We start from the raw sequence: 22,757 nt of genomic DNA, 5'->3' as shown, positions 1-22,757 counted from the left end.
CCACTTTTGAATAAAAAAGTCAAAATAAAGCATTTCAAAATACAGTAAACTTCCGATAATCCAGCACCTTTAGAACCCAGGGGGGTGTCAGATTATCAGATATGCCGGACTATCGGAAGGGGGGGCTATGAGGGGTCTAGGATGGTGTGGGGAGGATGCCACCCCAGACCCCTCATAGCCCCCCCTTCCGGTAGTCCGGCTCTGCCCCAGGTGTCCCCGATTCTGTCGCTGCTGGTCAGTTTCAGCAGCAGCTGAATCGGGACGCCTAGGGCAGAGCAGCTGGGGTGTTGCCGGGTTGGTCTGGTAGCACCGCCCCTTGGCGCTGCGCGATCAACCCGTCAGCACCTCAGTTGCTCTTGGGGACGCCTGGGGCAGAGCAGCTGGGATGCTGCCGGGTTGGTCCCACAGCGCCAAGGGGCGGCGCTACCGGACCAACCCGGCAGCACCCCAGCTGCTCTGCCTCAGGCATCCCCAAGTCAGCCGCTGCTGAAACTGACCAGCGGCTGACTCCAAGAAGCCCAGGGCAGAGCAGCTCTGCCTCGGGCTTCCTGGAGTCAGGCACTGGTCAGTTTCAGCAGTGGCTGAATCGGGGAAGCCGGGGGCAGAGCAGCTCCAATGGTCCGGCTGCCCGGAGCACTTCCAGGTTCCTGATGGTGCCGGACCATCAGGAGTTCCAACCATCAGATGCCGGACCAATGGAGTTTTACTGTATTGGCATATTTTTGAAGGTGAAACTAATTGCTGAATTCAACCTGCATTTGCAAATACTTTTGATGTCTTGAAAAATTTATATTTCGGTGAATGATTTGCCAAAAATACTTCACCCAGTCCAACTCCCACTGGCTTCAACAAGAGAACGCATGTGCTTAAAGTTATGTATGTCTAAGTATCTTGCTGAATCAAGGTTTTAATTAGAAATAGTAAAAATTCTACCCGATAGTTCTTTACTCAAACTTGTGTATACACCTTTTACTAGTCTACTGCATGGCATCTGCACTAAAAGAACATGGTCTGTGGCCATATAAAAGCAATGTACATAAAGTTAGAACATGATTCTAAAATTAGGGGTGGCAGAATTTTACAGCTTTGTGTGGCATTGGAACTGGGTGGATTTTTATTAACTCAGCACAAGAAAGAATTGAAGTTAGTTTGTGATTAAAAAATGTAACTGTATAAAAATGGCCTCTTTATATTTGCCATTCTTAATCCCTGTGGTTTCTTTGCTTTCTGCAGTACATGCTGGCTACGTCTACACTGGCCCCTTTTCCGGAAGGGGCATGTAAATTTCACCAGTCGTCGTAGGGAAATCCGCGGGGGATTTAAATATCCCCCGCGGCATTTAAATAAAAATGTCCGCCGCTTTTTTCCGGCTTTTAAAAAAGCCGGAAAAGAGCGTCTACACTGGCCCCGATCCTCCGGAAAAAGCGCCCTTTTCCGGAGGGTCTTATTCCTACTTTGAAGTAGGAATAAGACCCTCCGGAAAAAGGGCGCTTTTTCCGGAGGATCGGGGCCAGTGTAGACGCTCTTTTCCGGCTTTTTTAAAAGCCGGAAAAAAGCGGCGGACATTTTTATTTAAATGCCGCGGGGGATATTTAAATCCCCCGCGGATTTCCCTACGACGACTGGTGAAATTTACATGCCCCTTCCGGAAAAGGGGCCAGTGTAGACGTAGCCGCTGACTTTACTGAACACAACATGTATCACTGCCTTTAGCATTCTACCATTAGTACCAGCTAGATCCTACCTTCTTCTTGCATCACCAGCAATATGGTGGGCTAATTTCTAATTAATGGTTGATATAGGCTATCTTCAAAAGGCAATACACAAAAACCTGTTGGAGAACACTTTAATCTGCCTGGACACTCATTAATGGATCTCCAAGTCACCTTATTGTTTCAGACCAATTCCACAAGACAAATACACAGAGAAGGGTTGGAACTTAACTTCATTTACAAGTTTAATTCTTATGCAAATGAAGTCCTCTTACTAAAGGTGCCTCTGCTTATTCTCTGGGAAGATCCTGTGTGCTGTGTAAGTGTGTTACAGGGCCAGCCAGGTGGAGGCACCACCATTATATGTTCTTTATGAGGAAGGAACAGCAGCAAGGGGGTGGATAGGGTTTCCCCAGCGAAACAACATCACCACTGGGGTACTCAGGATCTCCTTTTATGTTAAAACCATCAGGCACCCAGGCACACCTGTGAGTGTGACCTGCTTCCAAGTAACCCGGGGAGGAAAAAGGGGGTTACAGTATGAACAGGGATATTAGCTGGCTCACACAATACCTTCCACACAGTACCAATCCTAATGACTTAACCAACCAGCCCACAATGGAGGTGCTAATTGTTCTTATCAGCCTTTTGTAACTATTTGAACCATCTACTCACAGTCTCTCTCTTTTTCTCTTTTCCATAAGAACATAAGAAGGTCCATCTAGCCCAGTAGCCTGTCTGCCGACAGTGGCCAGTACCAGGTGCCCCAGAGAGGGTGGACCGAAGACAATGATCAAGCGATTTGTCTCCTGCCATCCTTCTCCAGCCTCTGACAAACAGAGGCCAGGGACACCATTTCTATCCCCTGGCTAACAGCCTTTTATGGACCTAACCTCCATGAAATTATCTAGCTTCTCTTTAAACTCTGATATACTCCTAGCCTTCACAGACTCCTCTCCCCCTTCTTTTTTCTCTTTTTTTCACCCTCTTTTTTTCTCTCTCCTCCCCCTTTGCTTATTTATTTTTGGATCTGGACTTCTAATACTCCAGTCATCTGAAGAAGTGGATTGCGCCCACAAAAGCTCATGATACCATCTACATGTTTTGTTAGTCTTTAAGATGCTACTAGTCTATTTGTTGTTTTTTAAGTTTTTTCAGACATCATGCAAGTTTTTTCAAACAAAGCAAACAGATGTGAAATAAACTGAATACCTTCGCCAAGCAAATTCTGGAGGCACAAACACTGAACCTTCCTTGAGATAAGAGAGTTGAGAACACTTTATGCCACAACAAAAATTCTGGGTCCATAGCCTACAGATGCTGCTTAGGTGATGAAGATCAGCAGTGTCCATTGCAAATGAGTCCACTGCTGATGGAGATTGTCAGTGCTTCCCTTAGTGAAAGCACATTGCTGACTTCTGTAAAAGAAGCTGATGATAGAATTCAAATCAATTTACTCCATAAAGTACCATGAAGTTTATAATTGCAGCATCATTATTACAGGTGGCAGAAAAAATACAGCTTCCTTTCCACATTCCAGCTTGAGTTTGTAGCAATGGTAACTAGAAAAGCAGTGTCTTCATTAATTAATGAGTTTATTCTCAATTTTTATATTGCACCTTCTGTTTTCTCTAGTTAAACAAAAACTTTAGGAAAACAGACCATATTATTTTGATGGGTAAAAATAATTAATCTGACTGGAAAGCATGTTACAGAATAAACATCAAACACCACAATGTCATTTTTGCTAAGCCATTTTCCAAATGTAACTGTATATTTAAGGCCTTAAAGGGCATGTCTGAAAAGTGTCTGCATTCAAAGCCTGCAGAGATATCGTCATTGCTATGGAAAGTAATGCCCACTTACTGCCAACATACCTTTCAAGATCTGTGGGTTTTGCAATATGTAGAGTACTTCACCCAGTGTACTAAATACGCCAATAACAATTATGTGGGTGAAACCAGACAATCACTACCCTCTCATGCAATAAAATGATAAAAGACAAAAGCACCATTTTCTCATAATGAGCACTTCATATCTGACCTCTCTATCTTCAGCCTCAAAGGAAACATGCACACCATGTTCAAAACAATGATCCTGGGAGCTTACATCCACAATGTTGCTTGGTCAGAAAAATCATGTTCTTATTAAAGACCCTTGATTTATGGTTTATTACAACAAGCTGTAACCCACCATCCCCCTCCTTTTTGTGGTATGACTTGTAGTTGTTAATGGGCCACTTCACCTTTGATGGTCCCTTAGAATATGTAACTACTTATGCCATACAATCTGTTCCATCTTGTATTTAATTGTGATGCTCTGGGTATGTCTACATTGCAATTAAACACCATCTGTTGTTGGCCTGTGTCAGCTGACTTAGGCTTAGTGGGTGAGGGACAGGCTGAAGGACTGTAAAATTGTGGTCTAGTTTGTGGTAGAACTTCTAAGACCCCACAAGGAGGCAAGATCTTGGAGACCTCAGCAGGGCTCTAGAGCAAACTCTTGTCTCTCTCACCAACTGAAGCTAATCCAATAAAAGATATTATTTCATCCATGTTGTCAATGGAACACGTTCTTGTTCCACAGATTTTTTTGTTTGCTTGTTTGCTAGCTTGCTTGTTTGCTTTGCTTTCAGGATTGAATTTTTACTTCTGAATTTTACTTCTGTTAGCACTACAGCGCAAAAACCAACCAAACAAAAAACAACAAAACCCAAAGACAGTGAAGTCAGGATTCTGTTCCTCCTTCTGTGTCACCAACAAAACCATTTAACAACTGCTATTTAGTTATACATGTGGAAATCCACTAAAGGCAACAAGGTTACCTAGGCGTTAACCAAGGTGTAATTTGACCTGTGGGCTCTTTATTACTAGAGATGGCTGTGAAGGAGAGGATCCAGCTTCATTTCCAGATCTCAGGATGAATTTATAGAGCTGACAGATACTGTAACGTTCATGAAGGTTTCAATGCAATAAACATGTGTGTAACTTTTAATATATGAGTCAGCCCATTGATCTGGACCATGAGGTGGACATTCATAAACAGTCTATAAGCAGGGACTTGCTATTGCTATTTGGATGAATTTACTTTTCAGAGGAGAATCCCACTTTAAAATGTCTTAGGTTGTCATCACTGCCAATATACAAGTTGGGAGCTGTTACACTGCTACTTGAGGTATTCTTATAGGGTGCTAGCAAAACAATATGGCTTAAGTTTGAAAATATGCATATTCCTTAATGATGAAGGTATAACCCCTACACCTTCTGGGCATGGTATACTCTCCCATCTAGTGGTACCAAGACCATTTAAATAGAGAATACTGAGTCTGCACTACAGCCTTAGCTAATTGTCAGCTGGCTTGTAGCTCATGCATTAGTGGCTCTTACACTAAGCTCCAGAAGTCCCAGGTTTGATTCCATCCACCAGGGTCTGTCAGCCTTAAAAAAAGAGAGAGGTAGTCTTTCTGCAGAAAAGAAAGTTGTAAGCTGTTGAAGAAAATCAATTCTGAGCATGCTCCATGGGCATACTAAGCTTTTCAGTACATGATTGAAGCCCTATCCACTTTGTGTCATCACACGGGAATGATAACATTGTACATGCTTTTTTCTATCTTGAGATCAGGGGCTGCTGCTCTCTGGAGGCTGCTGGGAAATTTTCTGTGAAGGAGCTTGTAACCATTTCATTTTAACCGTGCCCACATTATCAACCTAAAAGCTGTATTTACTGTGGAATAATATGAAAAAATACCACAGCTTCAGTCAAGGTAGCATTACTCTTCATGTTTTGTTGCATTTAGCTCTTTCTGCAAATTTCAAGATTTCATTTAAAATACAACTATAGTTCCAATCCTGCTCCTTCCAAGTCAATCAGAGTTTTGCCATTGACTTTCAGTGGAAGAAGTCCTTAACATGAAAAAGAAGAGTAGAAAACACTACATATGGGCAAGGTAGCCCAGTTAATATTGCTGTAGGAACTGTTAAGGTTTGCATTTTTTTATTTTAACTATGCCACTTTGCTCCAGCTTCACAGTGCAGTTGGAAAGAGAAGGCAAGTAACCGACATAAGCAATGGTGCTTTAAACAAACACAGTTTCTCTCACAAATCTCTGAATTGCATTCTCAAAAATGCCATGCCATCTTTGATGGGAACGATCGCTTTTTTTAAGATCTTATTTTTTGAAGAGAAGGGTTTTTTCCCAGAGAGTTAATCAATAAACAGAAATAAAGAAGGGATGAAAAACATTCAGAATTGAATTTCAGATGAGTCATCCTAGAAAATGTAAACTTTGCACTTCAAGGGATGAACACTCATTTACACGAAAGAGCTTGGCACTGTACAGAGGCCTAAAAGTGACCATACTAGTGGTTTGCTCCCATTTATTGCCTCCTGCAGTGCCATGGGGGTGTAAAGTGGCTGTGATATAAATGAGTACTAGGTCCCTACAACAAAAAATCCATCAGAAAATCATCAGATCTGCTGCATAAAGAACAAAGTCATATTTAAACATTTTTTCCTCAAATCACCCTGACTGCATTCATACCTTAATGACTGTTGACACCAAACAGAGAGTAAGTTCTTCCTGCTCTTTGTTGTGGATTGCATGAAAGCTAACAGTAAGGTGCAGAGCATGAGAATAAGTTTGTGTAGTCAACACAGTAATAATAAGAATCCGCACTTACATGACATCTTTGGCAAGGAGTTCTTAAAGCCCTTTGCATAACCATTATTTACCTTACCGGAAGATACATTTATATGTATGTATGTAAATGAAGATAGAGAAATATAAAGGGACTTGTCAAGGTCACCCACCATAGCCATGGCAAATTCAGGAGTCAGACCCAAAATCCTCACTCCCAGTCCCTGGATGGAATTGTACACTAGATAAAAATACCTCCCATACAAGAACACAAATGCCTATCATAATAAATTAGATTTAATGTATATTGGAATGATCTCTATAATGATTAGAAGTCTCTAAGAAGCCAGCAATGTTCCCATACGTCCTCCTTAAAGGGCACCTCAGAGATGGGAGACTTGGGGATTATGCAGTCCTGAATAGGGGGAGTACACCCCTTTCATCTGCCTGGTGATTCTGTCTCTTTTCTTTTTGGTTTTATGAGAAGCAAGCCCATTCCAGACACACCACATTTTTTTCCTGGCACAACCAAACCCTTACCTTGCTCTAAATTATAAGAGGAATCTGCATACCAAATTTGGAGTCCCTAGGTCCTGCTGTTTAAGAGGACTTCTGAACAAGCAGACTCTCAAACAGACAAACTCTCTCAAATATGTAGATTTTCCACACTATGTCTCCTACTCTGAAAAAGATTTACCAAATTGTTATTAATTATTTGCATGTGGTTATGTCCCAGTCATGGCTCAACTGAGAATAAGCACAGAACAAAGAGACAGTGCCTCTCTTGAAGAACTGATCACATAGTAAATCAGCACAAATTGGAGAACAGAAGGAATAGTAACGTGCCTGTAATGCAAATCCTTTCTAAGGCTGCATCTAGACTGGCATGATTTTGCGGAAATACTTTTAATGGAAAAGTTTTTCCATTAAAAGTATTTCCGCAAAAGAACGTCTAGATTGGCACGGATGCTTTTGTGCAAAAAGTGCTTTTGCATAAAAGCATCCGTGCCCAGTATAGACGCGCTTTTGTGCAAGAACGCTCCGATGGCCATTTTAGCCATCGGGCTTTCTTGTGCAAAAAATTAATGTGCCTGTCTACACTGGCCCTCTTGCACAAGTATTCTTGTGCGAGAGGGCTTATCCTTGAGCGGGAGCGTCAAAGTATTTGCGCAAGAAGCACTGAATTCTTACATTAGAACGTCAGTGCTCTTGCGCAAATTCAAGCGGCCAGTGTAGACCCACAATCGTGAGGAGTAAGGGAAGTTGTCAGGAGACTTTCTCCTGTCGACCTCCCACTGAAGAGCTGCCCCAGAAAATCGATGCAAGATATGTCAACTCAAGCTACGCAATTCACATAGCTGGAGTTGCATATCTTGCATTGATTTTCTCCACCAGTGTAGACCTGGCCCAGGATACCGGTAAATACTTCAGTCCTCTCTGTCTGTGTGTCTGTCTCTCTCTTGGCCTTTGTTTGGAAAAATCAAAAATATTATTAGTGAAATCTTGGCAGCATTGGAGGCTCCCATTGATTTAGTAAGTCGTGATTGTACCCTCTAACTCCAATAGGATTTGCATTCGGAAACAATGTAGGGCAGGGGGGGGCCAACCTAAGCCTGAGAAGGAGCCAGAATTTACCAATGCACATTGCCGAAGATCCACAGTTCTATGTCACCAGCCTTGCTCATTTCCACACCATCACTCCCAGCACATCCCATCCATGGGCAGCCCCACCAGTCAGTGCCTCCTTCTCCCCTTCCTCCTGCCCACTGGGATCAGCGCTCTCAGTGGGAGACACTGAAGGGGGAAAGCATGGGTGTGACAGGTTCAGTGGAGAGGGTGGGAAGTGGCAGGATCCTGGGGGGGGGAAAGGGTGGAGGAGGGAAAGGGCCTAGGGTAGGGCTGGAGGTTGAACAGTGAGCACCCTGCAGCCCAGTGGAAAGTTGGCACCGGTAGCTCCAGCCCTGGATTTGGTACCTATGCAAGGAGCCACATATTAACTTCTGAAGAGCTGCATGTGGTTCTGGAGCCACAGGCTGGCCATCCCTGATGTTGGGGGTCTAATGAAAAGAACATACTTTGGCATATGAAGTTGTAAAACAATGGGAAAACTCTATTTCAAAATCAAAAATTCTAGTAGATACAAATGAACAAACCAGAAAACTCATGTTCACATTTCATTCAGTTTCATAATTTTTTAAAAGGCAGACAATAGGAATTAAAATAAGATGAAGAGCACCAGGATGAGAAAACAAACAAACCCCCAAGCCCTTTGGATGATGTGCAAGGAATGCTGTTTTTTGCAGTCGTTGATAAAATGGCTGTTGCTGCACTGAAAAGCTTCAGTGGTTCTTCAGAATGCCTCATTGCAGTAGTGGTTAATTAAACCACACAGCAGCCCTCCTCTAAATTATTAAACAATCAGTCTGTAAGCACCTAGAGAATAATTGTGTTATAAGCAGTAGCCAGCATGGATTTGTCAAGAACAAAAGGACTTCAATAACTCAGCCAGGGGATACGGGCGAGGTGGATGAGTGTCTGTGGTCTGTGATGTGAGGGACATCAGACCAGATGATTATGATGGCCCTTCTGGCCTTAAAGTCTGCGTCTTTCCGGCAGGCTTGAGTGAAACCTGGCAGTAAGAGAAACTGGCCAATGACATTCAAGGACTTCTTAAAATAGTTGCTTATAAACAAAACTTGCCTGATGAAAAGTTATTGTGACAGTATGTTTCTCCAGTTTGCATTGTGCAACACGGTACTGGCTTCCCTTCAATTGCTCTGTGGTAGTTTAGGCCGACGCACATCAGCATCAGCAAATACAGATTTAGACACTTATGAAGAGAAGATGGACATAATTGATTCCAAATGACTGAAATTGGAGCAAACTACTACTGTACATGGCAACGTTTTCTAAGCATGTCTCTGTGCTTTAACCTGGAAAGTATTTGTAAGGTTTTGTAGAATTTCTGAGTAACTGTGTTGGCTTTCTGAAATCAAAGATCAGTCCTACACTCGGATCCAAAACACACTGAAGTCAATGGGAGTCTTTCCATTAACCTCAAAGGGCTTTGATCAGACCCTTCATGCAAACTACTGAGTGTCTTCCATCCATTCAGTGCCTAGTAAGACCCCTCTTGTCATGGCTGCAAGCTAGGCTGAACAACCAGCAAATCAATGGGAGTGTTAGCATCTCTCTGGATCTGGCCCTACACACCAAATGGATCACATTTACTCCTGGCTTACATCAGTATAACTGAGATTGGAATCTGTAAATGTTCAGCTATTCACTGCATAAATAACTGGCAGGTTTTGTGCATGTGCCACTGACACAGGCCTAGATTGTAACATAATCTGCTCTGATTAGGGGGATGAATAGCTATACTGCCCCAGGAACAGAATAACACAGACAACCATGCTCTCTTGCTTTGGAAACAAGTTACATCACCTCATTCCAAACCACAGCTTGCCCCAATATGTGCCCTGCCATTTACTCTTGTAGTGATGGGGGTAGACCCGGAACTGCAACAACTTCTCCTCCCAATTGCTTACAGGGGGAAATATCAGTTGAATACTGCAGCTATTCCTCCTTCCAGCTCATGGCCAGATTCACAGACTGGACAGCCGTGAATGAGTGTGGGGAATGTTACCCTCTTTTAATCGCTTGCACATGTGAAGAAGATCCATGCCCACACAATCCATTCATGATCAATGATGTCCAAGGGGTGTAGTACATCAGCAGGCAAGAGGGTTTTTTTTTTGTTGGAAGTTGCTATTTTGGCCAAACCAGCACATCCCTACGTTTTGTTCATGGGTAAAGAAAAAAAATCAACATCAGAACAATTTTGACAATATTCTATCAAAATGATCGTAGTAACCTTCACTGAGGGCAATTGCACTAGTTCTGCTGTTGTCTGAAACTCAGTGATAAAAAACAGGCTTCATCCCATGTTCCTGCGTGAATTACTCCATTTCTGATGAACTCTCCAAATGCAATTAATCATCAAATTGTAAATATGACTAATGCATTTGTCCTATGTAGCACATTATTGCAGCTGCTCCAGATAAAAGTATTTCCAGTTCTAATCTAATCATGCTTTGACCCACTGGTACCCATTGGGATATAAAAAGAAACAAGTTCATAATCCAATCTAAAAAAATACAATCAGTTTATAAGTCACCCCAGGTAAAAAATGGTAGTAAAACTGGACAGTACATTGAGCTATAAAGGAGGATTCAGGGATAAAGAGTGAAACAGATTAATCATTTTTTGACTTTCATATACAAATTGGTCTTTGAAAGAATTTTAGACTAAAATATTTTAAAGGATACAGTACTATATGGCAAAATTCCCACACTGATACAATAAATTATTGGAAATAATGAAGATGAAAGTGTGTTTACAAAATCTTTTAGCCCCATGATGCATGTATACTAGTTTGTTATTGTAGGGTTGCCAATTGTCATTTTTTATAATAATTCTGAAATATATCTGAAAAATACCCCAGCCCACATAAATCTGAAGAACATAATTTCTGCAAAGAGATTTATTAACAGAAGGATCACATTACAGATCAAACTAATTTTGGTAGTGCTCTTTAACTCTTTGTAAAAGCCCTGTTTAATGTACCTATTTAGGACTAGCTCCTCCAAGCCATCAGTTTGAGTAGCTATTTCTCACATGGGTAGGCTCATTGACTTCAGTGGGACTTTTGTGAGCAATGGTTGCAGGAGTGGAGCATAAAAATCCAGTTTATGTACAACATGGCTCACAGCCTGTCAGAAATAATATCTATAGCATCATCAGCCTATATTGTTTATTCCTGTAAAATGCAGTGAATTGTTTATTCATCACTATTTTCCTGAAGCAGATAATTTACTCTTTATATTTTATAATCCAATAGAGGAAAACACATTCATAAATACAATACAAACAGAAGCTTGGTGGCAATTCATTTATAGGAATATCCACTGTCTGATTATTTTTTTTAAAAGATTATAAAATAAGTTATGTTTTAAGCAGGTAAAGACTTTGATCCTGATCCTGCTATCCTTACTCAGGGAAAATTCCTAGGGAAGTCAGCATAAGCACTGCCTTCACCAGAACTCCAGGATCAGACACTCGTTTGGGGCTTTAACGCTAGCAAGCATTGAATATTGCCTGTAGAATTCACAGCACTCCCAACTGGAAGTCAATGGGAGATAAGAATTTGTGGAATCTCCCAACAGGTGCTAGGCACCTGGTGGAAATGGGCCAGAGCAGATCTAATTTTCTTTTTTTTTAATCTCATTTCTCATTTCACTGCTCTTACTCTCTCTCTGCCTCTCCCATTTCTCCCTGAAAGGGCTATAAGTAAATCATAGATTAAATAATAGTTTGGAAAAGCAGTGTTGGGAAATTCAGATAACCCCTTGAAAATGATGGCTGGAGAAAATGGTGAACTATGGGCAATATTTATATGCATTAAAATGTGTGTGCCTTCAATCACAAAAATTACAGCCACCCGAAACGGCAAGCTCTGTGTGTCTGATATTCAACATTACTGAAGACTTTCAGCTGCATCTTGGTACATAAAATAATAAATTTTATTATAAAAATTGGATGCATTAGGATGCAGAGAAAACAGAACACATAGTACTTGATTCCACTCTCACCCCACTGTAACGCTATTGATTTTGATGGAGTTATTCCTGATTTACACCAATGTAAGAAAAGAATCAGACCCATTGTCCACATGGATACTACTGGATAAGCTAATGAACTAGCTACATTACAGGCCATGCTATTGTACTCAATACTGTACACAATATTTGCTCTGCATGAAATCCCCACTGAAGTCAATGGAAAAATTCCTATTTCCAGAAAATCTCAGAATTTTGCCCTCTGTCTTTTCCATCTTTCCTTGCATTTTTTAATTCATGCAGCTGATTTAATGTAGGTAACTATACAGCTTCCTGACTATCCAGATGGCTAAATTATTGTAGCTTTCATAACACTATTAGAGAAGCAACACGGGTGAGATAATTTGTTTTTATTTTTATTTTATCTTTTATTATCTCAGTGCTCCCTTGTTAATATATTGGGTTCAACACAGCTACTACACTGTATATAATATTATTAGATAGACATGGATCATTGAATCTTATATTTACAATCTGGTAAAATAAACCATAAGATAAAACAGAAGGGTTTTAGCTGGAAGATTAGTATATCTGAATTTTCCTACAGATTTATGTCCTTGGGCAAGTCATTTAAACTATCTGTGCCTATCTGTAAAATAATCTTAACAGTATTATTGGACTTATATCATTAATACTTTTAAAATGCTTTAAAAGTCTCTGGTGGGAATGGTAGTAACAGTGGAAAGTGACCCTTTGGCTTTTATCTTCCCATGTAAGTATACAGAGCCTAGTACATTGTGGCCATGATAAGAATAACAATAAGAGGTATTCTAAACTAAATGGTAGGGCAGCCATCACATCACAGACACTTTATAATGTGTTGCCCCCACACAATGAATGGTGTTTAATGGTTTCCTGTTCCTTCACTTTACCATGCAAAAAATCAATACCGTGTACAAGGCAGATAATGTGATGTGAATTATAATTCATTGTCTTAGTGCAGTACCTGGTTGCATCTTAGTGCAGGAACAGAAAACTTACCCTAAAAATACCTTGCCATATAGACAATAGGGCCAATTCTGTGGGAAGTCCTGAGCACACTCAACTCCCATTGACTTCACAGGGGCTGAAGGAGTTCAATACCTTGCAGGAGTTTCTAAGCACCTTGCAGGATCATGCCCGCCGTTTGGACTGGCAGAAAGGTAGCTTATGGAATACCAAATGAAGCTGGGTGAGGAGACAAGCTGCGATTGGCCATAAAAAGAAACCACAAGAGGGAGCCAAATGAAAATGTTCTACAGCCCAAAATAAAAAACAGGCAAAAAGATGTTCAGCACCAACAACCGGAGGAGAGCGCCCAGTGTAAATAGAGGTCACAGGCCTGCCAGCTGCTAGCTTTATTTACCATTCGGTGCCTCCTCCACTTTAATACAAGATCAAAAAATAAAGTAGTCTGAGCTGTGAATTCTCTGAAACATTGTTTCACTGAAGTGGAGGGAGAGATATTTATACTCTTACATGTCTCTCTATTCCCTTAAGCAAAGGAATGCAGGGAGGAAGGAAAGAAAAAGAGAAGCAAAATGCCAAATAAATGCTAATGCCCTTTCCACTGGCAGAGAAGGGAAGGACGAGGTCAAATACAATATTTTAGTGGAGAAAAAAGTGCTGAGGTGAGTTTAAATTTGATACTTTAAATAACTGGGTCTGATAATTTAAATAACTGGGTAATTTGATAGTTTAAATAACTGGGTCTGTTAAGGCGCAAAACAACACCAGTGTAGCCTGTTTACTGGTTCTATATCTTTAGTTCATAAATACGATCATATAACAAGTAATTTGTCGTTTTGCATGGTTCAACAGCATTTCATTCATATAACTGACTAGGTATTGTACTGTCAAATAGCAGGGGTAATAGGCATCTCTCCCAGGAAATGTCTATGTTATGAATGAGCCTCCCTCCCCCTCCCAAAAAAGACTAGCTAAATGCATTGAAATGAGTGCAACAAATTATACGGTATTACTCACAATGAAAAAAAATCAAGGAAGTACATTTCTATAACTGAAACTGCATTGGGATGGAATTCTTTTAAAACCTGACATAGAAAATTATTTTGATTGTTATAAGTACACCTTTTATTTATGTTTATGCAGCAGACTTCACATTACAGCACAACTATTTCATATTCTCCAACAGCTAACGCTAAGTCAGAACACCCTGCATCCTCTCTCTGAATCATAAGGAGCCTACACATTAACAAGCAAAGGCAGCCAATCATACCAGCTGTTACAGTAAATGAATGCAATCAGAAATAAGGCAAAGCTCCTACATGTGCATGCAATGACCATAAGGCAAATGGAATTGAATAGCTACAATAGTAAAGGACACAAGCAGTATCAACTGGCTGCCATAAGACCAGTTTGTGGCAGTTGATTGCCAGGAGACCAATCTAGTCCAAACTCCTGTAAGAATGTGCACAACTTCTACTTGCATGTCTCTTGCAGTCATGTGTCAACAACAGCAGAAGATACAAACGAGGCTAGATACTGTCTCCAAATAAGAAAAATGACGCTATTTCTGTGTTTCCCTCTACCTGAGATTAACTCTCCCCTTGCCTTCCCTCTTTAGTCAATCAAGTTTACATGATAATCTGATCTGAAATACTGGGAGCACAGAACCATGACATTCTGGAAGAGAGGGAAAGATTGAGTTCTGCATTGCTGCTTAGTGTGTGGGGGGGGGGGAAGGGGGAGAGGGAAGAAATGTCATACTTCCCAGGTACACAGGGATGTTGCAGTTTTTAGTACATTAGTGTGTGTAATATGAGGATAAAAGGGGTTATGGGAGTATAAAGTAATATTAGCCCTAAATGTACTCTTTCTATCCTTCTTTACTGCCCCGACACAGTTAACATTTTCAGAACCAAGCCTCTGTTCAGGCCCCAGCTTGTCCCAAAAGGGCTCTGACATCCAGAAAACTGTGAAGTCTGCACTTGCTCATACAACCTCCACCAGGAAATCAAATCTGTCTTAAGTGAGTCCTGCAAAGTGCCCAGTTTAATTTCGTTTGCCCCAAGAAGATCCATCTCTACCAGCAAACTAGTTTTGGGTGGCCGTTTGGATGGCTGCCTAAGAACTGGCTTCAAAATCCTTTGAATTCACTGGGAGTCTTTCCATTACCCTCAGACGTTTCATTGCACATGAGGAGAGACTAACTTTACAAGTTGGAAAAGTAGCTGCTAAGGAGGGATCTGATGGAGATCTATAAAATCGTGAATGGGGTAGAGAAAGTAAATACCTGTTATTTACTCTTTCAGATAGAACAGAAGCCAGGAGTAACCCAATGAAATTAATAGCAGGTTTAAAAGAAAATAAAACCTTTCTTCACACCACGCACAGTCATCCTGCAGAACTCATTGCCAGGGGATGTTGTGAAGGCCAAATGATAACAGGATACAAAAAAAGAATTGGGTAAATTAATGGAGAATAGGACCATCAATGGCTATTTGCCAAGAGTCTTTGGGCATCCCTAGCTTCTGCCAGAAATTAGGACTGGACAACAAGGGCGGGATCACTCAATATCTGGCCTGTTCTCTTCATTCCCTTGGAAGCACTCTACCCTGGCCACTATAGAAGGACCTTTCGTGTGATCAAGTATGGTTATTCTTAAGTTCTTACAGGAAAGAAAACAACGAATAACATTTCACATGTTTCTACAGCACTTTCCATGCCAGCCTCTCAAAATGCTCCACATAACCAACACCCCTAGGAAGTAGGAGAGAAGTTTAAGAACGAGGAAACCTAGAGGCACCAAATAAATGATTTGCCAGAGATCGGAGAACTCAAACCCATCGCTCCATGCCCCTGGCCCCCAATGCATGCACTTCACCCAGACTATGCTCCTTCTTCCAGGGGGCATCCCTACTGTCATCCATGTCTCTTCTCTGTCCTTTTCCTCCCAGTGACACACATTTCAAGGCATAAAGAAACTATGAGCTATTTAGACACCCCCCTTCCATCATCCTGGAAGTGCCCCGTTAGTAAGAGGGTACCTGATTGATGGAAGTCACTGCCCGCCTAGGGATAACCAACTGCATGACGAGCTGCAGGAGGGAGGTCACCAGGCCGGCCAGGATGGCCCAGGTGAGGGGCAGCGGAAGCATGCTGTAGGTGGCAAAGAGGGTGAAGAGCACGTAGCCGATCCCATCACCCAGGAGGCCAAAGCCCAGGCCAGCAGCCAGGATCTGAGTGGCCATGGCGACCCAAGTCACCACCCCGCTGTACTGCAGGTAAGTGTAGGAGGTCGTGTCCTTCCTGACCACCACTAAGGCACAGATGACCACCTCGATGCCGGTGAAGAAGCCCAGCAGGATGCCCTTGATGGGGTCCATGGGGGCCGAGGCCAGGGTCAGGTGGAGGAGCAGCAAGGTCAGCTTGGTGAGCACGTCCAGGATGTTCATGACCACCTCGGACTTGCGCCTCTGGCCCAGGAAGTAGCGCTGGTAGAGGCGCTCCAGGTCCCGGGACTTGAAGGAGTTGCGCAGCGTGGGGAAGATGACCCCGCGGTAGGTGTAGCCCCAGCTGAGGAAGAAGTCGGAGTTGCTGGGGGCGCAGTCTAGGTGCAGGAAGCCCAGGTCCCCGCTGCTGCTGCTGCGCTCCGGGAAGACTTTGGTGCCCCCGTTGTTGTGGCGCTGGGACGCGCGCCGCGGGGGGTGGTGGTTGGGGCAGCAGGAGTCCTGGGAGCCCAGGGCTTTGCCCCCGCCGCCGCTGCTGCTGCCCCCGCTGCTGCTGCTCTGCTCCTGGATGAAGCGCTGCTCGGTGATGTGGCGCACCGCGGTCTGCCACAGCAGGCGCTGGGGTCTGGCGCGGCCGCTTCCCGGCGGGGTCCGGTTGATGGTGTAGAGCTCCTGGCTGTCGCTCAGGCACCGCACCTCGGACAGCTCCATGGCTGCTGGGGAGCAGCGGGGGGCGGGGGCGGCCGGAGGGGAGTCGGGCTGGGCGAGCGTCACATGGAGAGGCAGACGTCCCGCGGGGTCGGGGGCGCTTAGTGGCGGGGGGCAGGTAGCTCCGTGCCTGGCGCGCCAGCCCCCCCTGGCAGCCCGGGCGCCGGCAGAGCCCGCGTGGTCCCCTGCATGCCGCGTGTCCCGGCTCGCTTCTGGCACGGGCTGGCTGGGGCTGGGCGGGGGAGGGAAGCGGGCTGGACCGGGGGGCTGGCTCTTGCCGCCGGCTTGTTTCTAGCCACGCCGCTGGGCTGTCTCGCTGGGCTCCGCGCGGCGCGGGGCGGAGACGGCGGGAAGGAGCGCGGGCGGGCGGAGGCGCCCCAGCCTGGGTCCCATCCAGGGATCCGCCGCCCTAGCCCCGAGCGGTGGCTCTGCTGAGCCGGGACCGGCCGCTGCTGTTACTCTGCCCGGGCTCGGGGACGCATGGAGCCGCCGGGCAGCAGCAGCCCCCGCGGGCCGCAGCGAGAGGCGCTCACAGCAGGGGGCCGGGCCGGCGCGGGGCGCGGGGCGGGCGTGGCACCGGTGGGCTCGGCATCCCGAGCGGCTCCCCCGCGCACCTCCAGCCACGCGGGGTCTCGCTGGCGAGCGGCCGCTGGCAGCGCCACATGTCCGGCCGGGGCGGCCGCGCTCGCTCACTGCTCTCCCCGACCGGCGCCGCGAGCCATGGCGGGACACCCCGCCCGCCGAGCCGCGCCGGGAGCGCCCGGGACGCGGAGCTGCCGCTGGGTTCCGGGCGGATCAGTTCCAGGACAGACCCGGGACAGGCGCGGGCAGCTGCCTCGGGCGGGAGTCCGCGGGCCCCGCCAAGCAGAGCGGCAGCGTGGGCACCAGGCGGACACTCATGCGCGCTCGGCGGCCCTGGGCTTAATCCAGACCCGGTCCCTTCTTCCCCGCGGCGCTGAGCCCCAGCCGGGCTCCCCGGGGCGCGCGTGGCAGGCGGCGGGGGGAGCGGGGCGTGGGGTGAGCTCCTCCAGCCGGGGCGGCGGGCATGAGCGGCAGCGGCGCGGAGAGCATTAGCGCCCGGGATAGACGGATGAGCGGAGTCAAGACCCGCCGCGGTGTCCGGGGGGCTGCGGCTGCTGCTCCAGCTGCTACTGGGAAGAGGCAGAGCCCGGCACGGTCAGCTGATGCCCGGTGACGTCAAGCTCCAGGCTCTTGCCCTCCCCTGCTGTCCAGTTACAGCGGAATCAGCCCCGGTGCCGAGGCTGCAAGTCAGGACCTGGCTCGGCTCAGAGGCGCGGTGGAAAGCGGCCACTGACTCCTCTTAGCGATGAAGGGACTGAAGCGAAGTGTGGGTTAAGTGCCCACAATGAGCCGGAGGGGAGAGAAAAAAATCAAGAGAACCAGCCCTCCCTTCCTTAAAACGGAGCCTGCCGTGCAAAGGAGAGGCGCGCAGCAATCAGCAGGCACCGGGAGAGCCAGCGGTGGGTAGGACTTCGTGACTTCTGCTCTCCCTCCTCATTATCAAACTCACCTCCGGTGAAAAACTTGAAAAACAACAAATAGTTTAGTAGCACCTTAAAGACTAACAAAACATGTAGCTGGTATTTTGAGCTTTCTTGGGCAAAACCCACTTCTTCAGATGACTTTAGTATTAAAAGTCCAGATCCAAGAATAAATAAGGGGAAGGGGGGAGGGGAGAAAACAGTTCAAATTACAAGAGGCTGATAAGAACAGCTAGCCCCTCTATTGTTTGGTTGGTTGGTTAAGTCATTAAGATGTGGAAGGTAGTGTACCAGCCAGCCTATATCTGTTCATTCCAATCTGATAAGAATTAAACTTGTAAATAAACGTAAGATCCAACCCTTCCCCGTGTATTTGGCTTGTGGAATTGGCCTGAAACAACACAGTGATTTGGAGATCCATTAATGACATCTTGTAAACAGGCTTTAGGAAAGATTCCAATGGCTAGTTAGTATTTGTATTACAGTACCCATCCAGGGTAATGTCCTCTCACACACACTTAGATTTGAGCCCAAACGCCTCTTATCAGTCACACACATATCATGCTGACTCAGATCAGCAGTGCTCTGGATCAGGGGCCTAAGATCCATCAAGAACAAAGGTCCAAGCCCTGCCATTTTGCAGTGTGGATGCAAGTCAAGCCTCATACCCAGGGCTGGCTCGAGCCATTCCTGCACCCTGGGCAGTGGGTGTGCGACGCATGCGTGGCTCCGCCCCCGGGCACCCGGCGCATACACGGCCCCGCCCCCCCGATGCGCTGCGCACCTTACAGCTGCAATCAGGTGCACGGCGCCTAATTGCAGCTCTAAGGGGCACCCCTGGCCCCAGGCGCACGGCGCCTGATGGCAGCTCTAAGAGGTGCCGCACAGCCCCCGACCCTGGGCACATGGTGCCCCTTATAGTTGCCATCAGGCGCCCCCCATAGGTTGGCACCCCAGCGAGCTCCCCCCCTTAATCCGGCCCTGCTCATACCCCAGTCACGTGGTCTGCATAATGCAGTATTGACATGTTAGTATGGTTGGAAGACCCGGGCCCAGCAATTGTTAACAATGCAATGTAAACACTCAAACATTGAGTTCATAAGTCTGAGTCTCCCAGACTTGGATTTACAATTCAATGTGAATGTCCCTCCAGGTTGACAAATGCCTTTGATGTCGACCGCAGAGCGTCCAGACTACCGCGCTGAGCTGAAAAACAGCTGATCGGCTCAGCGTGGCAGCCATTTTAATTTAAATGAAGCAGCGATTATTTAAATCGCCACTTCATTTTCCTATGCCGGGTAGCCTAATCTACATGCCTCTGTCGCCAGATGCATGAAGTCTAGACATACCCTATGAGACAGTAGTAGGAAATAACTCAGTGGGGACATGGCCATTCACCCATAGATAGTTGATACACAGGCATGCAAAAGTGCTTTTGCTAAAAATTTCTGATTTATTTACTCTCCAGCACTATTTGCATCCACAACAGGTTAGCAGAGCACCCCAAATTACTCCCAGATTCATATGTACACAGGGTCTTTGGGTGGTCTTGACTGGATGACTGTGCACATCTAGTGGTCAGATGTCTTTCTGCAGGGGGACATGAGCTGTGTCCAAATGTTAAAGTGTCTACTCTGCTCAGATTTCTTCCTCTTTTTATATCCAATTTGTTATTATTATATAGCTTGTCCATCAAAACAAGCAAAATATAACACCTGATGAGGAAAAGCCAAGTGTGGCATTTTCCAGCCTGTACTTTTCCATCAGTTAACCAGCTGGCTTTCACATAGCAATAGCTAACTATTACCAGACTTTCCATCTTGCAAAACTTCATGTTTCAGCAAAAAGCTCCAGTCGGGAAGGCACAGGATCGTGTTTACTACTTATGATCACACCACAATCCCCTCCTGGTTCATTAGTTGTTCTAAGGTTGCTACAAAGGCTTTGCAGCTGCTTTCAGCAATAAGCATAACAATTGGTATTCCAGCTGTGGAAGCGGTAAAGAGCAAACTCAAGCATTAAAGTTAGCAGCATTATTTACATGAATAAGAAAAGCATATTTTGGAATAAAACCTTGATCATCCATATGTCAGGGGTAAAACCTCTCCCATTTAGATTGTCACGGTGTATTTTCCAGTTCTAATTGTGTAAGATAGCATAGTTAATAACATTATTAATAGCTTATTGTAACTGCAAATATTTATAGGTCTCTGCTTTACAAGTGATGAGTACCTGCACTTTTTATTGAAGCTCTCAAAAATTGCAAGCACCTCTGTGGAGCATAATTGTTTTGAGCCTGGCCCAAACATGAATTTTTTCACTGGGAGTTTATCCATTGACTTCATTGGGCTTTGGATCTGGCCCTTTATTAGTAACTATGCATTTTTTGTTTTGTTTTGTGACTTGTTTATTTAAAGAGAGTTATGAAATGTATGCCCTTGTCAGCACTGCGTGAACATTATAGATACTATGGCTACATCTAAACTGCCACTTTTTATTGGAAAAAGGTATGCAAATTGCAAAGCTCAATTTGCATACCTTTTCCTGGTTTTTTTTGAAAGAGGCTTTTACGAAATTTGGCCCATCTATACTGGGCCAAATTTCAGAAAAAACACCTCTTTCAGAAAAGCCCTTCTTCCTTATAAAATGAGGAAGAGAGGGCTTCCGAAAGAGTGCATCTGCTCTTCTGCAAAAAATGTTGGAAGAGCAGATGCGTTCTCTCAACACGGCAGAGTTTTTCTGGGATACCTCTGGTATCTCTGGTATCCTGGAAAAACTCCATAGTCTAGACATATCCTATATTTTTTTTATTATAGTAGGGGGTTGATCAAATTAAGTTGGCCAAAAATCCCATTCCTGGCTGCTGTGTTTCTACCACGCCCCAGAAATAACTAAATTCATATAGGACCTAATGTTACAAAATTCACTTATGCAAAAAGTCTTTACTCATGTAAGTAATCTCATTGACTTCTATGGGTTTCCTTATATAAGGGTTGCAAGAAAGGGTATGTGTTTTATAAAAGTACTTGGGGAGTTTTCATGAAGGGTGACCTATAGATTTTGTAGAATATATGTTGCTGTAAATCTGCTTTACTTCAACCCGAATAGAGATTTGAAATAATTATTTAAAAAGAGAATATGAATAAATAACAGAAAATCTTCCCATTCATATATGTAGAATTTGAAATCAGTAATGTTAATAGCAGTAGAATCAAAGCAAACTAACTTTTCGTGTTCTCATTACTCACCTTTTCAACAACACCCTTCTTTCTTTTCTTCCAGCACAACAAATTAGTACTGTAATATTGGTAACAAACTGGAACTTTTGGTGCTGCTTGATATTCCCTTAATAAAACCTATCTTTTCTTTTTCTCAACTGCATAGTATGGTATATTTTCTGTATGAAAATATGAAATAGATTAAAAACCCAATTGATAAAACCACTCCAACTAACTGATGAGAACCACAATGAAAGAAAAAAGTGTATGTGGATTGTGAGATCAGAGATAAAGAGAACAAGGACTCATGATTTAACTGGTGAAGGAAGTAATCAGCATCCAGTGGAGTTAAAAGATTCTTCTTAGTGCAATAAAAATATCAATAGATGTTTTAAAATGTTCAAGTAACAGAACCAAATTGTTGCATGCAGCATTTATAACATATCTTGGATAAAAAAATCTTTTGGAGAAAACCATCTTCTATTTTAGCTGCTTTACATTATTTTCAAGTTTCCATTTTATTTTCTATTGTAGTTTATGTATTCAGTGGAGTACCTTTTTCATAAACTCTTGATGAAATTTTCTCTCTCTCATTCTCTACACGAACACACACAAAGATCAGAACAAAGACTGAATGAGAAAATTTTTGTAGAGGTGCTAAACAAACAAACAAACAAACAAACAAACAAACAAACAAACAAACAAAAACTCTTTGAAAGACAAGTTTTGCTGTGAAAAGTGTCAGTGTGAACTGCACTTTTTCATCAAGAGAGCTCTCCTACCCACAAAGCGAATGTCACTGGGGGAGGAGGTGCGGGGGCGGGGAGAACTTTTTTTGCTAGCAAAAGTGCCAACAAACAGTGGCTACACTGCCTGACTTTTAGACACAGGTCGTGTCAACACAGCCTTGTTGCTTAAAGCTGCATAGGGTAGACATAGTCTGATATATGGACTTTTGGTGGGGCATTACAAATTCACCTTTTAACATGTGGCTGAGGCAGGGAGCAGCTTTGCAGCTCCTCTTCCGCTGTTGTTCCAGCTGTTGATCTGGAATAACTGCGGTGACCCTTGCATGCCTTCTGTTAGTGGATTTGTGGCATTTGAAGTTCTATAATTGCAATCCTGGTGTCC

General features: G+C 44.3%; 1 protein-coding gene across 2 annotated transcripts in view; it reads right to left on the bottom strand.

Annotated features, from left to right (window-relative positions):
• Positions 1-18,531, bottom strand: part of ADCY8 (adenylate cyclase 8) — a 214,533-nt gene extending 196,002 nt beyond the window's left edge. For both annotated transcript variants that reach the window (XM_075920134.1, XM_075920135.1), the window contains exon 1: positions 16,016-18,531. In XM_075920134.1, the coding sequence (XP_075776249.1) occupies positions 16,016-16,909 (894 nt within the window). In that variant the 5' untranslated portion in view covers positions 16,910-18,531. The remainder of the gene's footprint in view (positions 1-16,015) is intronic.
• Between the last annotated feature and the right edge of the window lie 4,226 nt (positions 18,532-22,757).

This window comes from Pelodiscus sinensis, chromosome 2, assembly GCF_049634645.1.
Source record: "Pelodiscus sinensis isolate JC-2024 chromosome 2, ASM4963464v1, whole genome shotgun sequence".
NCBI classification, from domain to species: domain Eukaryota; kingdom Metazoa; phylum Chordata; order Testudines; family Trionychidae; genus Pelodiscus; species Pelodiscus sinensis.
The sequence above is the reverse complement of the archived record's forward strand: the minus strand, read 5'-3'. Positions and strand labels throughout refer to the sequence as shown.